The sequence below is a fragment of the Syngnathus leptorhynchus genome, chromosome 17, assembly GCF_054491065.1.
Source record: "Syngnathus leptorhynchus isolate UIUO chromosome 17, UIUO_Slep, whole genome shotgun sequence".
Taxonomy (NCBI): domain Eukaryota; kingdom Metazoa; phylum Chordata; class Actinopteri; order Syngnathiformes; family Syngnathidae; genus Syngnathus; species Syngnathus leptorhynchus.
In genome coordinates this window covers 4,700,412-4,717,124 of record NC_141211.1, presented here as the reverse complement: position 1 = coordinate 4,717,124, position 16,713 = coordinate 4,700,412, and the positions used below count along the sequence as shown (strand labels likewise).

Here is a 16,713-nt window from a genome sequence, read left to right as displayed (position 1 = left end):
TACTATGAATTATCCTTTAAAAAAAAACAAAACCCTGCCCATTATGAGGTAAAACGTTTTGTCTATCACTCTTTGTTTTTATTCCTGCTTATCCTTTTAAGGGTCACGGGTGAGTTGCTGCGTATCACAGCTGACTTGAGGCCAATCCTCAATGAACCTAACATGCACGCTTTTGGAATGTGCACGGGTGAAATAGAAATTCAAGTGGTGGAATAGTAGTCATAATCAATAAGCAACACTAATCATCACAAGGCCCTTCCGATTATTGTCATGAAGCAGTCGAGGTCTCTCTCCAGTCTGTGCTCTTGTAGGACAAGGTGTGCTAGTCTCACATCTTTTGCACACCATTTGGTTATCAGCCCTTGTCTTTATTGTGCTTTGAGGACAAAGCCTTTTCAAGTGACAGATGGGTGCCACTTTTCAACAAGTCATGTGGTTGGTAGTGCCATGAGCCGACAGAACAGGCAAGACCGGGGAAGACTCTGAGGGTCATTTGGAAAATATTCTCTAAAAATAGAAACAAATGTGACATTTGAATACATTTAATCAACCCAGGTCCTACTTGGAGGAAAGAAGTTACTTTGTGACCAGTGGAAGTTTTCAATCTGACCAAATTGCCAGAACATGTGGGGTCACTCAGGGGTCAGTCCTTGAACACCTTATGTTCAGCATCTTGTGGAATAATTGAAATAATTTGGTTGAATTACAAAATAAGTTGAATACAATGCCACTGAATAATTCAAGCCAAAAGCTTGGCTTGTGATACTGAGAATATTGGCCCGTAGGCATCCTTTCATTTTCCTTCTGAAAGGAGATCTTGAAATAAAATCCACTTAAGCCATCTATGTCCTTACTCACCCCACTCCCAAGAGTACAGTTAAATCCTGAATGTACATGGACATGATTACAGAGTAGTACAGGTTTTGCATCAGTGCAGAATCTTAACTTTGAACAGAAACCCGGTGCAATATTGTACAAGGTGCGTTCTCCATTTCAATTTTTTTTTTTTTTTTTTTAAATAATGCACTCCAAGAGACTTTTATTTTTAGGAGGACAAGGGCCATGGAGAAAAAAAGTGAAGCATATTTGGGTGTTTATGAATAAGTAAATCTAGGGCATGAATATCTCTCAAGTATTTTCTAAAACTTGCTCTGACTTTTCATGAAGAGAAAGAAATAATGCAACTACAGTCTCACAGTGCCACCTTGTGTCTTAAGCACTGTATAGTCAACAAGATCCAAAATAAAACCCCCAAAACTTTTTGGACACTTTTATTACTTTTTTGACAAATATATATGCTTTTCCTATCAAGGAGACATTCTTTAAAAGCTAGGTTTACAGCAAATACAGTTTTGCAAGATGACGTAAAACATGGGGAAACCAACAAAATGACATATCCATTTCATTGCGTGCACAAGTGAGAGGAAAAAGTGTGACGTTTAAAGTAAAAGAACTTGTAAAAAGTGATACCGATGACAGCCGGGTCATTTCTGGTAATGAGGAAAACAACTACTGTAGTTGTTTCAGATGCCAATGGGACAACTTGTGAAACATATTAGTAAATATTTGATTTGCATCAAGGCACACAAAGCATCGCTAATAGTCAAAGGATCATTGCTTTTTTAACGCCCCCCCCCCCCCCCCTCCTCCTCGCTGTGTTGGTCCCATTGGACAAGTACAACTGTACAAACTACAGGAAATCATCAAATATATCAAAAAATTGGTTAGCAGACTATCAACAAAAGGAAAATCCATGAAATCAATAATATACACAGAACTTTTGATTTCGGACCTCAAGAGTCAAATAGTTCTTGAGGATGGTGGCAGCATCATCTTGCTATGATGGAAGACCTGCAGTTTGTTTTTGTTTTTTACAGAGGATGGAGCTCAGTGAGGGATCGCTTTTCCTGCTGCATAAACTCCTGTAAGCTTCTCTTTCCCTGCTTGAAGTTACTCTCCCTTCTTGAAAATGGCAAAATCACCTGGAGTCGCAGAAGAGTCTCAATATTACTAAAACTTCTGATCTGTGACGTCTTGAGCGTGTCAAGTACAGTAGTGGGAAGATAGCCGGCCAAGGGGTCCAACCACTTCTCCTTCCACAACTTCATCTCATCTTGAAGCGAGGCCTCATCTGGCAAGTCTTCCTTGTACATGCGCAGCACCAGACCGCTAAGAGTGCTGGTTTCGACTTTGGACATTGCGTAAGGCACAATCTCCAGACACCTAAAGGTATCCATCACCTTTTCAGTGAAGAGGTTGTCAATTTCTGATATCGCGTGCTCCACAAATTTCATGCTTAGTGCATTTTTGTAAAACTCACTCAGAGGTTCGAGGAGAACCGAATGTAACAACGGGATGTGTAGTTTGGATGCGAGCGAGACGGCTTCCTCAAACCACGCCTTGTGATGCGTGTCAATATCGCTCATGAAATTCCTGAGTGAAGCCTTGAGATCTGGCAAACTATTCACAGAAAGTAACATGTCTAAGGGCTTGCCCTGAAGAGACTGACTTAGTTTTTTACTTTGGTGCAAGACATGTCTCAGCACTACCAGTGAAAGGATGAAATCAAAGTTTCGGATCGAATCAAAGAACTCCGACGCTTGCTGCTGGTCCGATACACTTCCCTGATGTTTGAGCTCGCTTAGGCAAAGCAAGACAGCTTCGATAATCTCCGCCATCACCTCGTGCATGTCGTGACTCTTCTCCCAATTCTTCATCAGCATGTCCCTCAGCTCATTGCCCTTTCCTTCGTTGTTCTGAAATACGTGAAGAATCATTTCTTCTAATTTGTTCTGTCGTTCCGCGTCCTGCGTAAGCCAATGTAGAATTTTATCAATCAGTACCGTTCTATCTACTACTTCTTCGTTTGCAGAGGACTTGGCTAGCCACACGTTGAGCGACAAACCGTAGCTGAGCGTCCTTACTGCCTGAGGGTATTTGTTGGCTATTGCTAAACTCACCGCTCTCATCTGAGTTCCAACCTTGCCCACGCTCAGCAAGGACTGTCCTCTACAATATGCCATGTTTAGACCCCATTTCTCAGAGAGTGTGGTCTCAATCGCTTCCAAGAGAACTGTAGAGTCTTCAATGAACGGAATGAAAGCCAGTGTTTCTTCACTTTGGATGTCCTGTTTGTTCAAGTACCTGATGCACAGTGGGACGTAAACCTCACCGTCGATATCAACAGTCTGTTCGGTGATGATTGTGAAGAACTGAGAATCCCAGAGCTCTTTGATAATTTCTTCACGCACCAGCGGCTCGTAAAAAGACACCGGCTGTCTCGGTCCTTGAACCGGTTTCGGGAGTACTTCGGTTTCGGTTGATTTCTCTTCTCCATCTGCAGGCTTCTCAGATGCTTCACTGGTAGCATTGGGTACGATTGGCGACGCCTGATTTAACAAGTCTTCCGTGTCATCTCCTGGTAAAAAAAAAACCAAACATTTTTTTAATGATATACTACACGGAACACCAACGCCCACAATCTATTACTATTCAAGACCTGCTGTAAAAGCAAAGAAACTTGAGCTAACTTCTGTTGGTCCAATGTGAATAAAACTGAATCGAATTAAATATACATCTTGCTTGACACAAAATTGAAGGTACAGAAATAATTCAAATTGATGAGACCGCATCAATGCACTTACCTTTGTCTAGATTTAGGCCTCGTATAGTTTCCATCACCTAGAAAAAGCACAATTTTGGTCACACAATGCTGATGGTGCCGATTTAAAAGTGCTTTGACTAGTCTAAAACAGGACACATCAGTGCTGAACAAATATATTAGACCACCGCCCACCGTAAGGTTTATGCCCACATAACTAAGTAACTGACTAGCATGTTTAAACTCTTAAGTTTGGGTCAGAAGGTAAGTTTCAAATTCCAAAAAGGAACAGGTGGTCTGACAGATGACTTCAGCACATGGACTAACTTGCCTGTGAAAGACACGGACTGCTCTCTGGATCCACCTCAATACACTTGGCAATGACTTCTGGCAACCTCTGCAGCGTTGCGTTGTGAGAGAGCAGCATCACACGAGCCGTCCTGTTACCTTTACATACAGTGTTCCTCAAAATATCCCTCATCGAATTCAACGTGGACTTCATTAGGTCACATTCGATGCTGACGCTGGGAAGCACAGCTACTAGCCGAAGCAGTAAAATAATGGTTGGGTGGTTCTTACACTCGGGATGAACCAATGTTTCAGCGATAGATGTTGGGGGAGCAACATCTTGGTCTTTGTCTCTCCAGACTGCGGCCCATGCATTGACGTCCTGCTCAAGCGTATCGGGCTCTGGAAGATCTGACAGGTAGAAGTTAAAAGGTTTGTCTGTGGATTCTGGAAGAATGGGCTGCGGATTGCAGGATGGCAATAGAGACAAGATGGATAGAGCCTTCAAGTGGTTGTCTGAGAAGGTGTACTTCATTTCATCAATGAGACTCTTGAGGAGGGGGATACTCAGACTTTCCCTGTAGTATACCTCGGGGGAATCGGAGCTGCTGGCTTCCTCAGAGAAACAGATCTGATGAGGCGCTACCTTGTTGGCTAACCGATAGGCCTGTTCAAACCAAGTCGCGTGTAGCGTGCTGACATTTTCCAACATTTTGTTGAGACTCTCTACGACGAGAGGGATCTTTTCCACTTCACAAAGAATATCAGCAGGGTTGCCACAGCGGAAGATGGTGCTACAGTTACGGAGAGGAGCGCAAGCGTTCTTCACGATGACGAGGGTGACGATGAAATCCACATTCTTCAGAGCGGCGGAGAGAACTTGAGCGTGCATTGCCACGGCACCTCTGGCGTTGGAACAGACAGCGTCGAGGCAACTGAGAACGCCCTCCAATGTGTCTGCAAGTATGTCAAAGAAGTCCTCTCTCTTCTTCCATCTTGAACAGAATGTCTCTGGAATCTCTTCCAAAGCTTCCCTTGGCATGTTTAAGAGTCCGTCGACGGCTTGCGCTAACTGCTCTTCGAGATGAGGAGATTCGTCGAAGAACGGGAGCAAATCTTCGGTGATATCCAGCAATTTGGCTACAGAGGAGCAAGGCACGCTGCCTACCAGCCAATGGGCCAAGCCACAGGACTCGCTTGGTGTTACGACACAAAGCGGGTAGCTCTCGAGGATGTCCAAAGACATTTTCTTCAGGCTTTGGTAACCTGAGCCCAGATGCATAAACGCTTGACCTCGACAGTGAGCCATTGGCAAACCCCAGGACTCGGTTAGAATCTTTGCAAGCTTTCTTGCTTGTGTATCAACATCGCAGTCGATGTCATATGGCAAGTAACCCATCAGCTCGACTTTTGGAGCAGATTCTCGGACATACCTAACAAAAACAGGTAGGTGAATCTCCTCGGCAATCTTTACAGGTTTGTCTGTGATAAGTGAGAAGAACGGAGATTCCTGTATCTCCTTCAGTATGACTTCCCGGATTCCCTCTATGAGTAATGTCACAATTTCAGCTTCACTCATGGACAGTGCCCATTTATTCTCCTTCCAGAACCAGTGGCACATGTTGAGGTCCTGGATGAAATGCTCTTTTTCCACTTCAGAGAGCTCTGTGAAACTGGTGTTTTTTTTCCCGAGGATTGCAGCCTGTCTGAATATGGTCACCAGACTTTGACGGTTGTCTCCAATTTGTCCATTCTCATCTACTGGCTTCACGTGTTGTTGTTCCTCCCTCACGTCGGGACACTGCTGAATTTCAGGCTCATCAATTTCCATCTTGATGGACGTGGCCACTGCATATTAAATAGAAATAGTTAAGAATACATGTACATTATGTTAGGGATACCAAATTCGTGGCTAATGTATTTGTCTTCAGTCAAAAAAAAAATATATATATATATATATACTATACCTTCCATATTGTCAGTGTTTCTGACTAAACTTTTGGCTTCCTTATCCTGTGGAAACAGATGTATTCATCACATGTATTTCGAAGTCATCAACGATTCAAATGGCGAAGAAGACATCTATTTATTAAAACTAATCAGATCTATTCTCTTGTTGTCGTTTTTGTCGTGTCCGATGTTTATAATGTCTGTTTATTTCTGTATTGAATTGAACAAACTGGAGAACCTGCTTGAGGAATACGACACGGGACAAAGCTCAATTTGCTCAATTTGACGGAAGCACTCACCAAACAGATACCCTCCAGGGCTTGTGGAGTAACCTTCAAACACTGGCTCACCATGCGGTCAAGGTCTCTGTTGAAATCTGTGCCAACCTGTAGCACAGCCAAGCACAGGGACCGGTCTTTGGGATTGGTATTCCTTAGGTAGTCTTGGAACTTCTTGTGACGCATTACAACGCCACAGTCTTCGAGGGCTGTGCTGGGCAGCACAGACATAATCCTAAGGAGCGCATTGATGTTGCCAAAGAACTGCATGAGCGGCAGACGCAGTGTTTGGAAGATTGAATTTGGAATGGTCACTGAGGCAACTTTGGTCTTCCAGGTGACTCTCCAACAGCAGAGTTCAGTGAAGAAGTTGTCAGCGTCGGGAAGATCACTGCTGTACAGAGGTGGCTTGGATTTTAAGCTCTCAAACATGTAACTCACTGTAACCAAGCAAGGGACCAGGGAGAGGAAATTAAGAGCTTCTTTGTGATCCTCTGAAAAATGATCTTTGACCGCACTGATGAGGTTATCGACTAGGGGCACGCTTAAGCTGTCTTTATAAAAACCGACTGGCTTTATTAGGCTGTCCCTTGGCATTGAGTTTTCAGGGATTTCGATGGGCACTCTCAGACTTTGTGCAATTGCACAGGCTTCATCAAACCAATTCTGGTGAAATACTTTCAAATTTGTTTTTACTCTGGTCAAAGTAGCCACAATGCCAGTGATTTGACAGAGCTGGAACGCTGCATTGAAATGATCTCTCTGAAGACCTGCGCTCAGCTCTCTGGTAAAAGAAGAGGTGTTCTTTAAGATAACCATAGCAATAATGAAATCAAATTGCTTGAGTTTGTTTACGAGTATACCAGCTTGCTCCGAGATGTCATTTTTCCACCTTTGTGGGTTGCTTTTGACTTTTTCCAGACACTCAACAAGCGGCTCTAGCATTTGCACAAACACCTCGTACGAATCGTGCATTTCTTGCCAAAGGGAACAGTACTTCCCCTGCAACTCCTGGACCCTTTCGTAGTTCTCCCGAAGACCGTAGGCAATGACGTGATCGAGTTGTTTTTCTAGAGCAGTCCTGCTGCCGAAAAACATCACCGCCTCTTCAAATGTATCGAGGGCTCTTTTCACAGCAGATACTGGGATGGACTTTGACCACCATGTGTTGAATGAGTAGCAAGAGCAATGTGTGCTAATGGCAAGAGGATATTTCTCCTGTACTTTGCAAGCAAAAGCCTTCAGCTTGTAGGAAACGTCACCAGATCCGAGGTACGCCTGACCTCTGCAGTTATTCAAATCCAGACGCCACTCTTCCGTTACTATTTCCAGGAGGCGACGCACCATCGCGTCACAATCCAGATCTGCTTCCAGAAATCCCATTAACTCTAGTCTCATGACATCAAAACTGTCCACAAACCTAAGAAAGAGTGGAAGATAGTCCGTTGCCCCGATCTTAACGACACGATCGATGAACAATGAAAAGAATGAACTCCCGGCTTCCGTGAGAATCCCTTCTCTGACCGCATCTTCGCACACAGCGAGTACTTCTTTCATTTCAGACTTGGTGACGTACTCAACTTCTCCATCCTGAGCTGGACAAACCTCATTTTGTTGCCAGCTTTGGCTGTTGTATGCTGCGGTCACTGTCGCTTGTAGAGCTGACCTCAAAGCTTCTCTATCCGTCTCAGCGCACTTCATTTCAACAAGACTCTCAGCATCCATCTCCATATTGATTAGTTGCAATTCTGCTTCTATGTCTTTATCAGCGTGGTTTCCTTGGTTTGCCACTGTAAAACAAGATGAGGTGAACTTATTCCAAGTGAACACAATGGGACATAGTAAATATAAATGTAGAAATTGTAAAGCAACTAAATATTTGATTCTGTGGCTGGAACAAATAAAGTGTTTCCATTCAATGGGAAACATTACCTTTGCTATAATTACTGAGCCGCAACAAAAGCCTAAATTATCTTACCTTTAGAAGGCTTATCTTGAATTTCTTCATCCTGTAAAAACACAGAAAAATAGTCACATTCAAAACGTTTTACCACCGGTCACAAGTGCAATTAATAAAAAATACAAAAGATCTACTCACAGTCTGTAACATCTTCAGGATGTCTGGATGTTTCTGGACATACGTATCCACCATTTGCTCAACATTGAAATGCACGTCTTGGTTGACGTAGACGTACGCTGAGCTACACTGTCTTTGATCCTCTGGCGTGTCTTTCAGGAAGGCGTGGCATCGTTCCAGTACCATGTGGTATTGGCCGTAAACATCTGCCTCGGCGTTTACACAAGGCACGGTGCCCAACACCCTCAACAAGCTCTGCACATTTGGGTAGAACCCGATGTCTGGTATTTTGAGTGTGGCAAACACTGTGGTTGGTAGAATCCTGCGCTTGCTTGCATGCCTCCATTTCACTTCCCAACAACCGAGCTCTTCGTAGAACGTGTCGGGCCTTGCCAGGTTGTTCAAATTGGCGTCCGCTACCTTATCACGGCGAATGCTGAAATTGTGGTCGGCCATGTAGGACGGCACTAAAGAGAGCCATCGCAGAATTCTCACCATCTCGGTACTGAAAATTCGCTTGACCTCTGCGACAAGATACTGCAAGATGGGTCGTGCCAACGTTTCTCTGTAAAAGTCTTCGAGCGGGGCGTCATTGGAATCTCCGTGCTCAATCTCCGGTTTGATGACTTCGACACCGAGCTTCTTGGCTCGACTGACTGCATCTGAAAACCATTTTCTGTTGAATATGGCAATGTCCTGTTGGTATTTGTTGACCAGCTTTAAGGCATTTGAAATGGTGTACTGCAAAGTACTGCTCATGCTAATGATCCCCTTGAGACTGGAGTTGAGGATGCTGACACAGCAGAGGGTGTTCTTGAGAACAACTAACGTCATGATGAAATTGAAATTCTTCAGAACTGGCTTGAGTTTGGCCATCTGTTCGGCCGTATCTTCATCCACCTTGGAAATCATCTCATTGATGCAGTTCAGAAAAGGCTCCAAGATCTCCAACATGGTTTGGAAGGCATCGGTGCCGCACTCCCAGTTTGCACTGATGATTGCCTTGATTCGATCCACTTCTCCTTTTATATGGCCATAGGTCATCTGGATTTTTCCTTCCAATCTTTTGTATAGCTCGGGTGTGCTCCTGAGTAATGAGGCCACTTCTTCGACGGTGTCTACGATAGTTTGAATAGTTGGCACTGGCATGCAGCGAATAATCCATATGTTAAACGCATATGGGTCACTTGGTGATAAAACAACTTGCGGAAATTCCACTAAAATCTTGCACGTCAGATCTCGCAAGGGTTGACACATGCGTCCGCTTACTAGGTACGAGAGTCCTCTGCAATGCTCCATCCGTAAGCCCCATTTCATTCTCAACTCTGATATCAGATGGTGAAAAAGACTGTATGCGTCCAAATCACAAGGCAGGAAACCAACCAGGTGTTTTTGTGGGAACCCGGCCTCTGTGACAGAACGAATGAAAATCGGGATTTGCTCCTTTCCCTCAATACTGGTAACATTTTGAAGCAGAATGGAAAAGAATCGGGCGTGTCTCAAGGTGTTCTGGATCTCCTCTCGCATTAGGCTCTCACTAAACTGTAGGATTTCTTTCTTATCAATTTTCTCCACACAGATTTTCTTAAGAGCAAGCTGATCCCATGCTCCACCGCTCGACTCATCTGTGTTGATGTTGCCACCGTTGATGCTGAATCCAGTCAGTGCCAGAATTTCCTTGAAATAGGCCTTAAGAGTCTCTTTGGCTTTGAAGCCGCTGACAATCTCTTGAGCTTGGTTGTCTTTCAGGTCAGGTGTTGCAATTTCATCACCAGAAATTTCTTTTGTCTCCTCGGTCACTTTTGTTGTTGCTATGTTTTCTAATGGAAAAGAGCACATAACTGAGTTTTTTTATTTATTTTTAACATTGCTGACAAATACAGAAAATTATTCATTTTGATTCAGCCAAATACTGTATCGGAATTGGCATCGACCTAAATAACAGATACTGGTTGGGCCCGATTTATGATTTATTTAGTTTTACATGCATTGAATTTTACCTTTTGTTTTCTTCACAGTGGGTTCCTCTTCCACCTGTATGAATCATAATTAAGTTTATTTATTGTTCAAATATTTTATTAACAATTTTAAGAGACATCTTTCCAGACAGTGACACACTTACAGGGCCTCCTGCACGTTTTCTGTTACACATTGATTCGTCATTGGTGGGTGCAGCAAAGTCAAATATTGTTGGAACAGCATCGTCGCTCAAGAGACTTTTCTGGAAATGAAGAGATATAACTTGGAGTTTTGCTTTGACTAAACAAAAAAAAAATCTTTATTACCAAATGTTAAATAAAAACATTTTTCTAACAAATTCTAACTCAACTCAGCATCTCAAATAAAACAATCAATTAATGTTTAATAATTGTATATGTAAAACAAGCATAATATGTGAGATGACTGGGTGAAAGATGAATAAAACGTTTTTTTTTATGCCTACCTGATCAGATATCAAAGAGGGCTCGAAATGTTTTGCACAAACTTTGTAGAGATTATGCAGCTCCTCTGGAGGTTGTGATGCCAAATCTTGGCGACAACAATTAGTCAACCATTTTTGGCAGCTAAAAAAGACAAGGGGGAAAACACAATCAGAAATCCTTCCGTTTACACGTTATATTTTAAACGCGTTCTCCATAGATGCAACGGCTTGATTCCTTTTACTCAGATACCAAACCTTGCAGTGATACGCAAACAGGGGTGTGCAAATACGCACTGCTGCACAAGTTAAGCGAGAGTGAATTCCAGTTTGATCATATATTATTGGGCATTTTTAAATCTGTACTTTGACGAGATAACCAATTTAATACCCGCTGAGTCATTCACTAATAAGTATTTTTTTAAAGAGAAAGAACAGAATTGCAACTTGTAAATATCGACTGAAATTCTTAAATATTGATTATTTGAAAAATCGAGAATGCTTTTCCGAAGCAAAAAGAAAACTGACGATTTTTTTCTTATTAGTTCAACTTCCCAATGGTCCCAATGACTTACCGCGCTGAGCCGGTAGGCGTCTTTTACAAATTGTCAGTTTGCAATTTGCAGGACAAAAAGTTTCCAACTATGCTCTCTTTTCATTTGATCATAACTTCAAACAATGCATAATAAAACCACGACCACCGCAGCAGTTTCCTCATTCAGAACCAATGCGTTTACTTTATTTTTTGCCGTGACTTCTTTCAAGAGTGTGGTGAGTCTGCGCCATTTTCAACTGAGTTGTGTCACTGTTAGCCAACATGATGTTGAGCTAATGAAAATGCTAAAGGCAAGATGGCTAACATATTTCGAGTGCATGCTCGCTACCTCGCGAACGTCCCACTCCACAATGGAAACAACTTACCGCTCCGGATCCGAAGGAAAGCTGAAAAGTGGAATGCCGCTATCGGGCCCCTCTTGCTGGTAGTCACAGTTGGCTGCAGCACAGCAGTTTGTCATTTTGGAAAGCAATGTAGCTTGCTAACTAGCTAGTTAGCTAGCTTAGCTGGATAGTCCACTGAGAGCGAAATCGGGACAAGAGTCTACGGACTCATGCCGCGGCGAAACGTCTACCAGTAACCGTATATTTGCACACTATTCAGCTTAAAAGTATTTAAACAAGCTAAGACTCTACTACTTCCATTCTTAAAAAGTTGATGCTGCGTGGTGTTCCAAGAGTCGCCGAGAACGTGATATGAACCAGGAACTCGAGACTGCAGTGTAACATGTTGTCCAGCAGAGGGCACAATAGGCTTCATTGGCTGGATTTTTCCATTTGAGTTGCGACGCCAAAACACTGGCGTGTCCCCCATTTTATTAACAGGTCGCTCGCCTCCTTTTTTAATTTGGTAAATTCATTAAGGTTGCATTAAAACAAACTATTAATATACGCTCTATTAACTACTTTAGTTCATTTAATTGGAGATAGAAATTTAAATGCTGATAATAGCAGATTGCACTCTATTAAAATAGTACACTATTAACTGTACAGCTAATTCGTTGAATAGTAAAAAAATAGTAATCTAAACTATTAAATTTTTTTATTTCATTATTCAATCACAATGTAGAGTTGCCACACAACATAAAAAACAACAAATCTTACACGTATTTAGAACAATTGTAATTGTTTCCGACATTTAAAAGATGCCTCTGTAAAAACGGTCTCCCTAACCTTTGAGTTTTGTTATTTACATTTCCTTTTAAAACAGAGAAGAAAAAAAAACCCCTCATCATTACACTGTGAGGCGGACGTGCTAACTAGTGCGCCACCGTGCATGGACTAAAACATGTGAAATTGATCTTATTAAGCACCATTCTCTAAAAACTAGTTCACCAAAACTTATGAAGCATCATCGCTGACAGGATACGTCTTTACGTAGAGTTCAACCATTGAATCCAAATCATATCCCACGTCATTGTTTATGTTCAGAAGAGCCAGACTCTTTGATTTTGCTGTGTCAGGGGTGTTTTGCATGTACATTTTGAAGCGCTTGTACGCCACATCACAAGTGGTATCCAGAGCTAAAGTCGGCAGGACGCCCAGTAGTCTCAGCACTGCGAGCATGTTTGGGAAGAACTTCACGTCAGCCTGCTGGAGCGTTTCTTGCAGACTGGTGAGCAACACTTCTCCTTTCCCTTTTTTATTCCATTTGACTGACCAACAATGTAGCTCAGCGGCGAGTGAACCTGGGTTGGGGATGTCGTTTTTAAACACTAACATGTTTTCTTCTTCAGGCTGGCCAGATTTGTTTAGTTCTACGACAAAAGGGACCAGTGACAAACATCTTAGTGCTTTTAGGTGGTCATCGCTGAAGAGTTCGCTGACTTCTTTGAGCGTATGGTTCACTACAGGAAGAGAAAGGTGCTCCTTGTAGTAATTCTCTGGCTGAAGGGTTGCCAGGTCTGACTGATTCTTCCTCAACAGCGACCGAGGAAGCTCCACCGGGATCTCCATCGCGGCAGCGAGGTTAACCGCCTCTTCGGTCCAGAACTCGTGATACACGTCAATATTGTCGGCCACTTCCTTCAGAGAGTGCAACACGGCTTTTACGCTGCCAGCGGCAAAATAGACATCGTTTGCTTCCCCTTCAATGTTCTTACCGAACGCCCTCAAAAGTATCATGGTGTTTTTCAGCACAACCAAAGCCATAATGAACTCAAAGTCAGCCAGAGCTTTTGAGATCTCCAAGGCGTTATACGTGATCTGGTCGCTCCAGCGTAAGTCTTCATTGTCATGTACGCCGTCCACACAAAGTAGCAAAGCCTCAAGAAGCTCCAGTGTCAACTCAAATGCATCGTGTCTTCCGGTCCAACTGGTGCCACAAATCTCTTTCAGTTCTTTGATCTTCTCCTCTTTGTCTGGATAGATAACCGAAACGGCGTGCTCCAGTTCCAGACATAGTGAAGGGGATTGGTTGAAGAAAGACTGGATTTTTTTCAGGGTACATACGACAAGCTGAACTCCTGACAAAGCCATACCACTGGCAAGTGCTATGTTCAAGGCTTGAGTGGGTCGAATCGTGAGCATGACCAATGGATACTTCTCGGTTATTTTGCCGGCAAACGCTTTGATTTTATCCAAGTGTGTTCCCGAACACGAGTGGGCTTGCCCTCTACACATCTCCATGTTCAACCCCCATTCGTGGATAATTTCAGACAGAAGTTTCTCCCCTAAAATATTCGCATCCCCGTCAACAGACAAGAAGCCCACAAACCTCTCCCGCTGGAAGTTTAAATCATCCACATAGCGCAGGAAAACAGGGAGGTACCACTCATCTAAAATCTTCACCAGCTCATCAGTAATGAGTGAGAAGAAGCCATTTTCTTTCACTTCCTCAATCACCTTCCTTCGGATGCATCGCTCGCACACTTCGATCAGTTGTTGAAGTTGAAGTGATGAGCTGCCCTCTCTATTTACGTTATATTTCGTCATGGCCTCATCCCCGCAACTCGTGCGATACTCTAGTAACGCCTCAAAGTTGTTTAACCCGACAGTGTCCTGTTTGATACTATTGGTCCTGGTCACAGGAATGTTTTGCTCTCCTAACATTACAAGAGCTTCAAATAAAGACCTGAGATAGTCTTTGTATGTGTCTTCCTTTGGAGGTGTGTTTGTCGCCTCATCGTCCACTTCATCTTCAGAGGTTTTCATTTCTGCAAGTGTGGAAAAAGGTTGAAAGCCAAAACACATGTTAAACTTGTTAGTAAACAAAAAAAAGTGTACATTTTTACTTACTTTTTCTTTCCCTGGGCTTCATTTCTTCTTCCTTGAACATAGAAAAAAAACACAATTTAAGCAAAAAGTAAAATTCTATTATGCCATATTAAAAAAAGGGTACAACTCATTTTCCTGGGAAGATGAGTGTTTAGTTCCTGATAATGTAAATTTAAATATGTTTGTTTTTATACACACCAGCTCTTTACTGCGCTTCACTTGTGCATTTGGAAGTTTGTTGGTCTCTTCAAAGATAGTTGGTATGGTGTCATCCTTTATCACTGTAATAAGTTCATTCTATAAAAAAAAAAAAAAAACATCAATTTGGTATATGCAACCTACTCAATTGGATGAAGCTTTGTGTGTCAACATTATACAGTACCTGAAAATGGGAAATTAATAGAATATTATATGATCTCATCACATGACTTACACTATCATCAGACGTTTCAAAATGCTTTGCACAAAGTCGATAGAATCTGAAGAGATGTTCTGGTGATTTGTCCATTAGGTCTTCTCGCTGACATTTTTCCACCCATGTCTTACACCTGAAATATGAAGTCATATCAATGTGACAATAAAAAACAATGAAAACTAACTGAAACACACCTGTCAATGGGACCAGTATGAAAATATTTCAGAGGGTTGGTGGATATTTATAAATAGAACCATAAGACTTTCCGCCACTTTTTTAAATAGAGATACCACCAGTATTCGCTTAAGATTCGGCTTACCTTTGTGCGTCAAGCGGAAATCTAAAGAGTGAATACGAGTCCGATTTTACACTAGTACAGTTGGGAGCGGCACAGTAATTCTGCATTGTTGTGTAGTTTGCCTCAATAATGGTTCGTGAAAGAATTATTATGTGAAAGAAGTTCTCGATTTAGCAACTACTGCTAACTATAGCGCTCATTCTTTTTTGAACGGACGGGTAGACTTCCGGTACTGGATTTCAAAGTAAAACGAATTGGCATTTATATATTTCCTGTACGTGGGACAGCAAATCCACTCATGAGTAATGTTTCCTCATTAAAATGATATAAAACAAATGTATGGTATATATTCATGATTTTTTTTATGTATAAACACAATACTAAATACATAACACTATATTGTGGAAAAAACTCACTAGTTGGGCCAGTTGGATAAGCAACTACGGCAAGTCACTAAGACAAAACAGAGTTTTTGAATTTTATCGAATTAAATAAAATGATATTGTTTGGTATCTTTAAAAAAAACATAGCTGATAGTATCACTGTTATAACCAAATACATACAGTAAAAGTGTTAGACAGTTTATTAACCTGGTCTACATTTTCAAGCAGTAGGGGGCGGAAATGTACAATTTGGTTGTTTCCTACCTGCTAAAATTCCAAAGAAGAAGATAAACACTGTTGTTATATTCCCCAAAACTTACATTCCTGCACACCACGCGACAATCATGCACGGTTTCAAATTTTATCAGCAATTAAAGTCGTATTTGCAATCAGGCACGTATGATTCCGGTTGTACAAAAGTCGATAGATGGAGTATTAGACGCTCAGCAAATAATTTCATCTCGAAAGGTAACGTGGTCTAAGTTAAAGGAAAACAAAATGCATTATTAGCATGCTGCTATACATACGTATTGAAATACAGTATAGCATTCATAAACTCCCTGTCCATATTTTTCAAAGTACTGTTTTGTGGGAAATAAATATTTCAACAATAATCTGCACAGATGGCAAACTGTTCTACACTGGGCCAAAAGAGAATTTCATGCGGCTGGTTGTAATGGATGGTGACGAAATGAGAGCAGTTTTGCACGAATGCCATAACCAGAATGGCAACGGGAGCCACAGTGGTGTCAGACGCACCATAGACCGTGTGGTGGCTCGCTACTACTGGCATAGCATTAAGCAGGATGTTGCTGACTGGGTAAGCCAAAGTTTGACATATGGATTAATAAAAATAAAAAGTCTGTACTGTATTTCATCAAATATGTGAACAAACAAAGTTGACTTTTTTTTTTTTAGGTCAGAGGCTGTCTCTCATGCCAGTTGAACAACTCACTAAAAATAAAAACAGTGACACGAACAAACCAACCCATCAAGGTAATGTTGATCACAGATGTCTAAGAAATAACGTAATCTGATCAATTGTGAGGTCATGGAACTATTGAAATACATTTATTCACAGGTGGACGAAAACTGGAGTGTGGTTGTCATGGACCTGATTGGTCCACTCAAGGAGACGGGAAGAAACAATCAATATATTCTGATGATAACTGATTTGTTCAGTAACTTTGTTGTTGCTGAACCACTAGGATCAAAGTCTGCTGTTGAGGTTTC

General features: G+C 41.9%; 2 protein-coding genes and 1 long non-coding RNA gene across 3 annotated transcripts; 1 reads left to right on the top strand and 2 right to left on the bottom strand.

Annotated features, from left to right (window-relative positions):
• Positions 1-1,258: 1,258 nt before the first annotated feature.
• LOC147043294 (uncharacterized) lies at positions 1,259-11,956 on the bottom strand. The gene is made up of 11 exons (XM_085935516.1): positions 11,535-11,956; positions 10,638-10,758; positions 10,317-10,415; positions 10,195-10,228; positions 8,216-10,014; positions 8,096-8,126; positions 6,139-7,907; positions 5,857-5,902; positions 3,933-5,737; positions 3,645-3,681; positions 1,259-3,418 (listed from the first exon to the last, which is right to left on the bottom strand). Exons 1-11 carry the CDS (start codon positions 11,627-11,629, stop codon positions 1,872-1,874), a joined length of 7,383 nt encoding a protein of 2,460 aa, XP_085791642.1. The 5' UTR covers positions 11,630-11,956; the 3' UTR covers positions 1,259-1,871.
• LOC147043293 (uncharacterized) lies at positions 11,376-14,414 on the top strand. Its single transcript, XR_015068627.1, has 3 exons — positions 11,376-12,783; positions 12,905-13,031; positions 13,095-14,414. It is a non-coding gene; the product is annotated as an uncharacterized LOC147043293 (long non-coding RNA).
• thap12a (THAP domain containing 12a) lies at positions 12,214-15,321 on the bottom strand. The gene is made up of 5 exons (XM_085935517.1): positions 15,119-15,321; positions 14,818-14,932; positions 14,583-14,681; positions 14,406-14,436; positions 12,214-14,323 (listed from the first exon to the last, which is right to left on the bottom strand). Exons 1-5 carry the CDS (start codon positions 15,202-15,204, stop codon positions 12,510-12,512), a joined length of 2,145 nt encoding a protein of 714 aa, XP_085791643.1. The 5' UTR covers positions 15,205-15,321; the 3' UTR covers positions 12,214-12,509.
• Between the last annotated feature and the right edge of the window lie 1,392 nt (positions 15,322-16,713).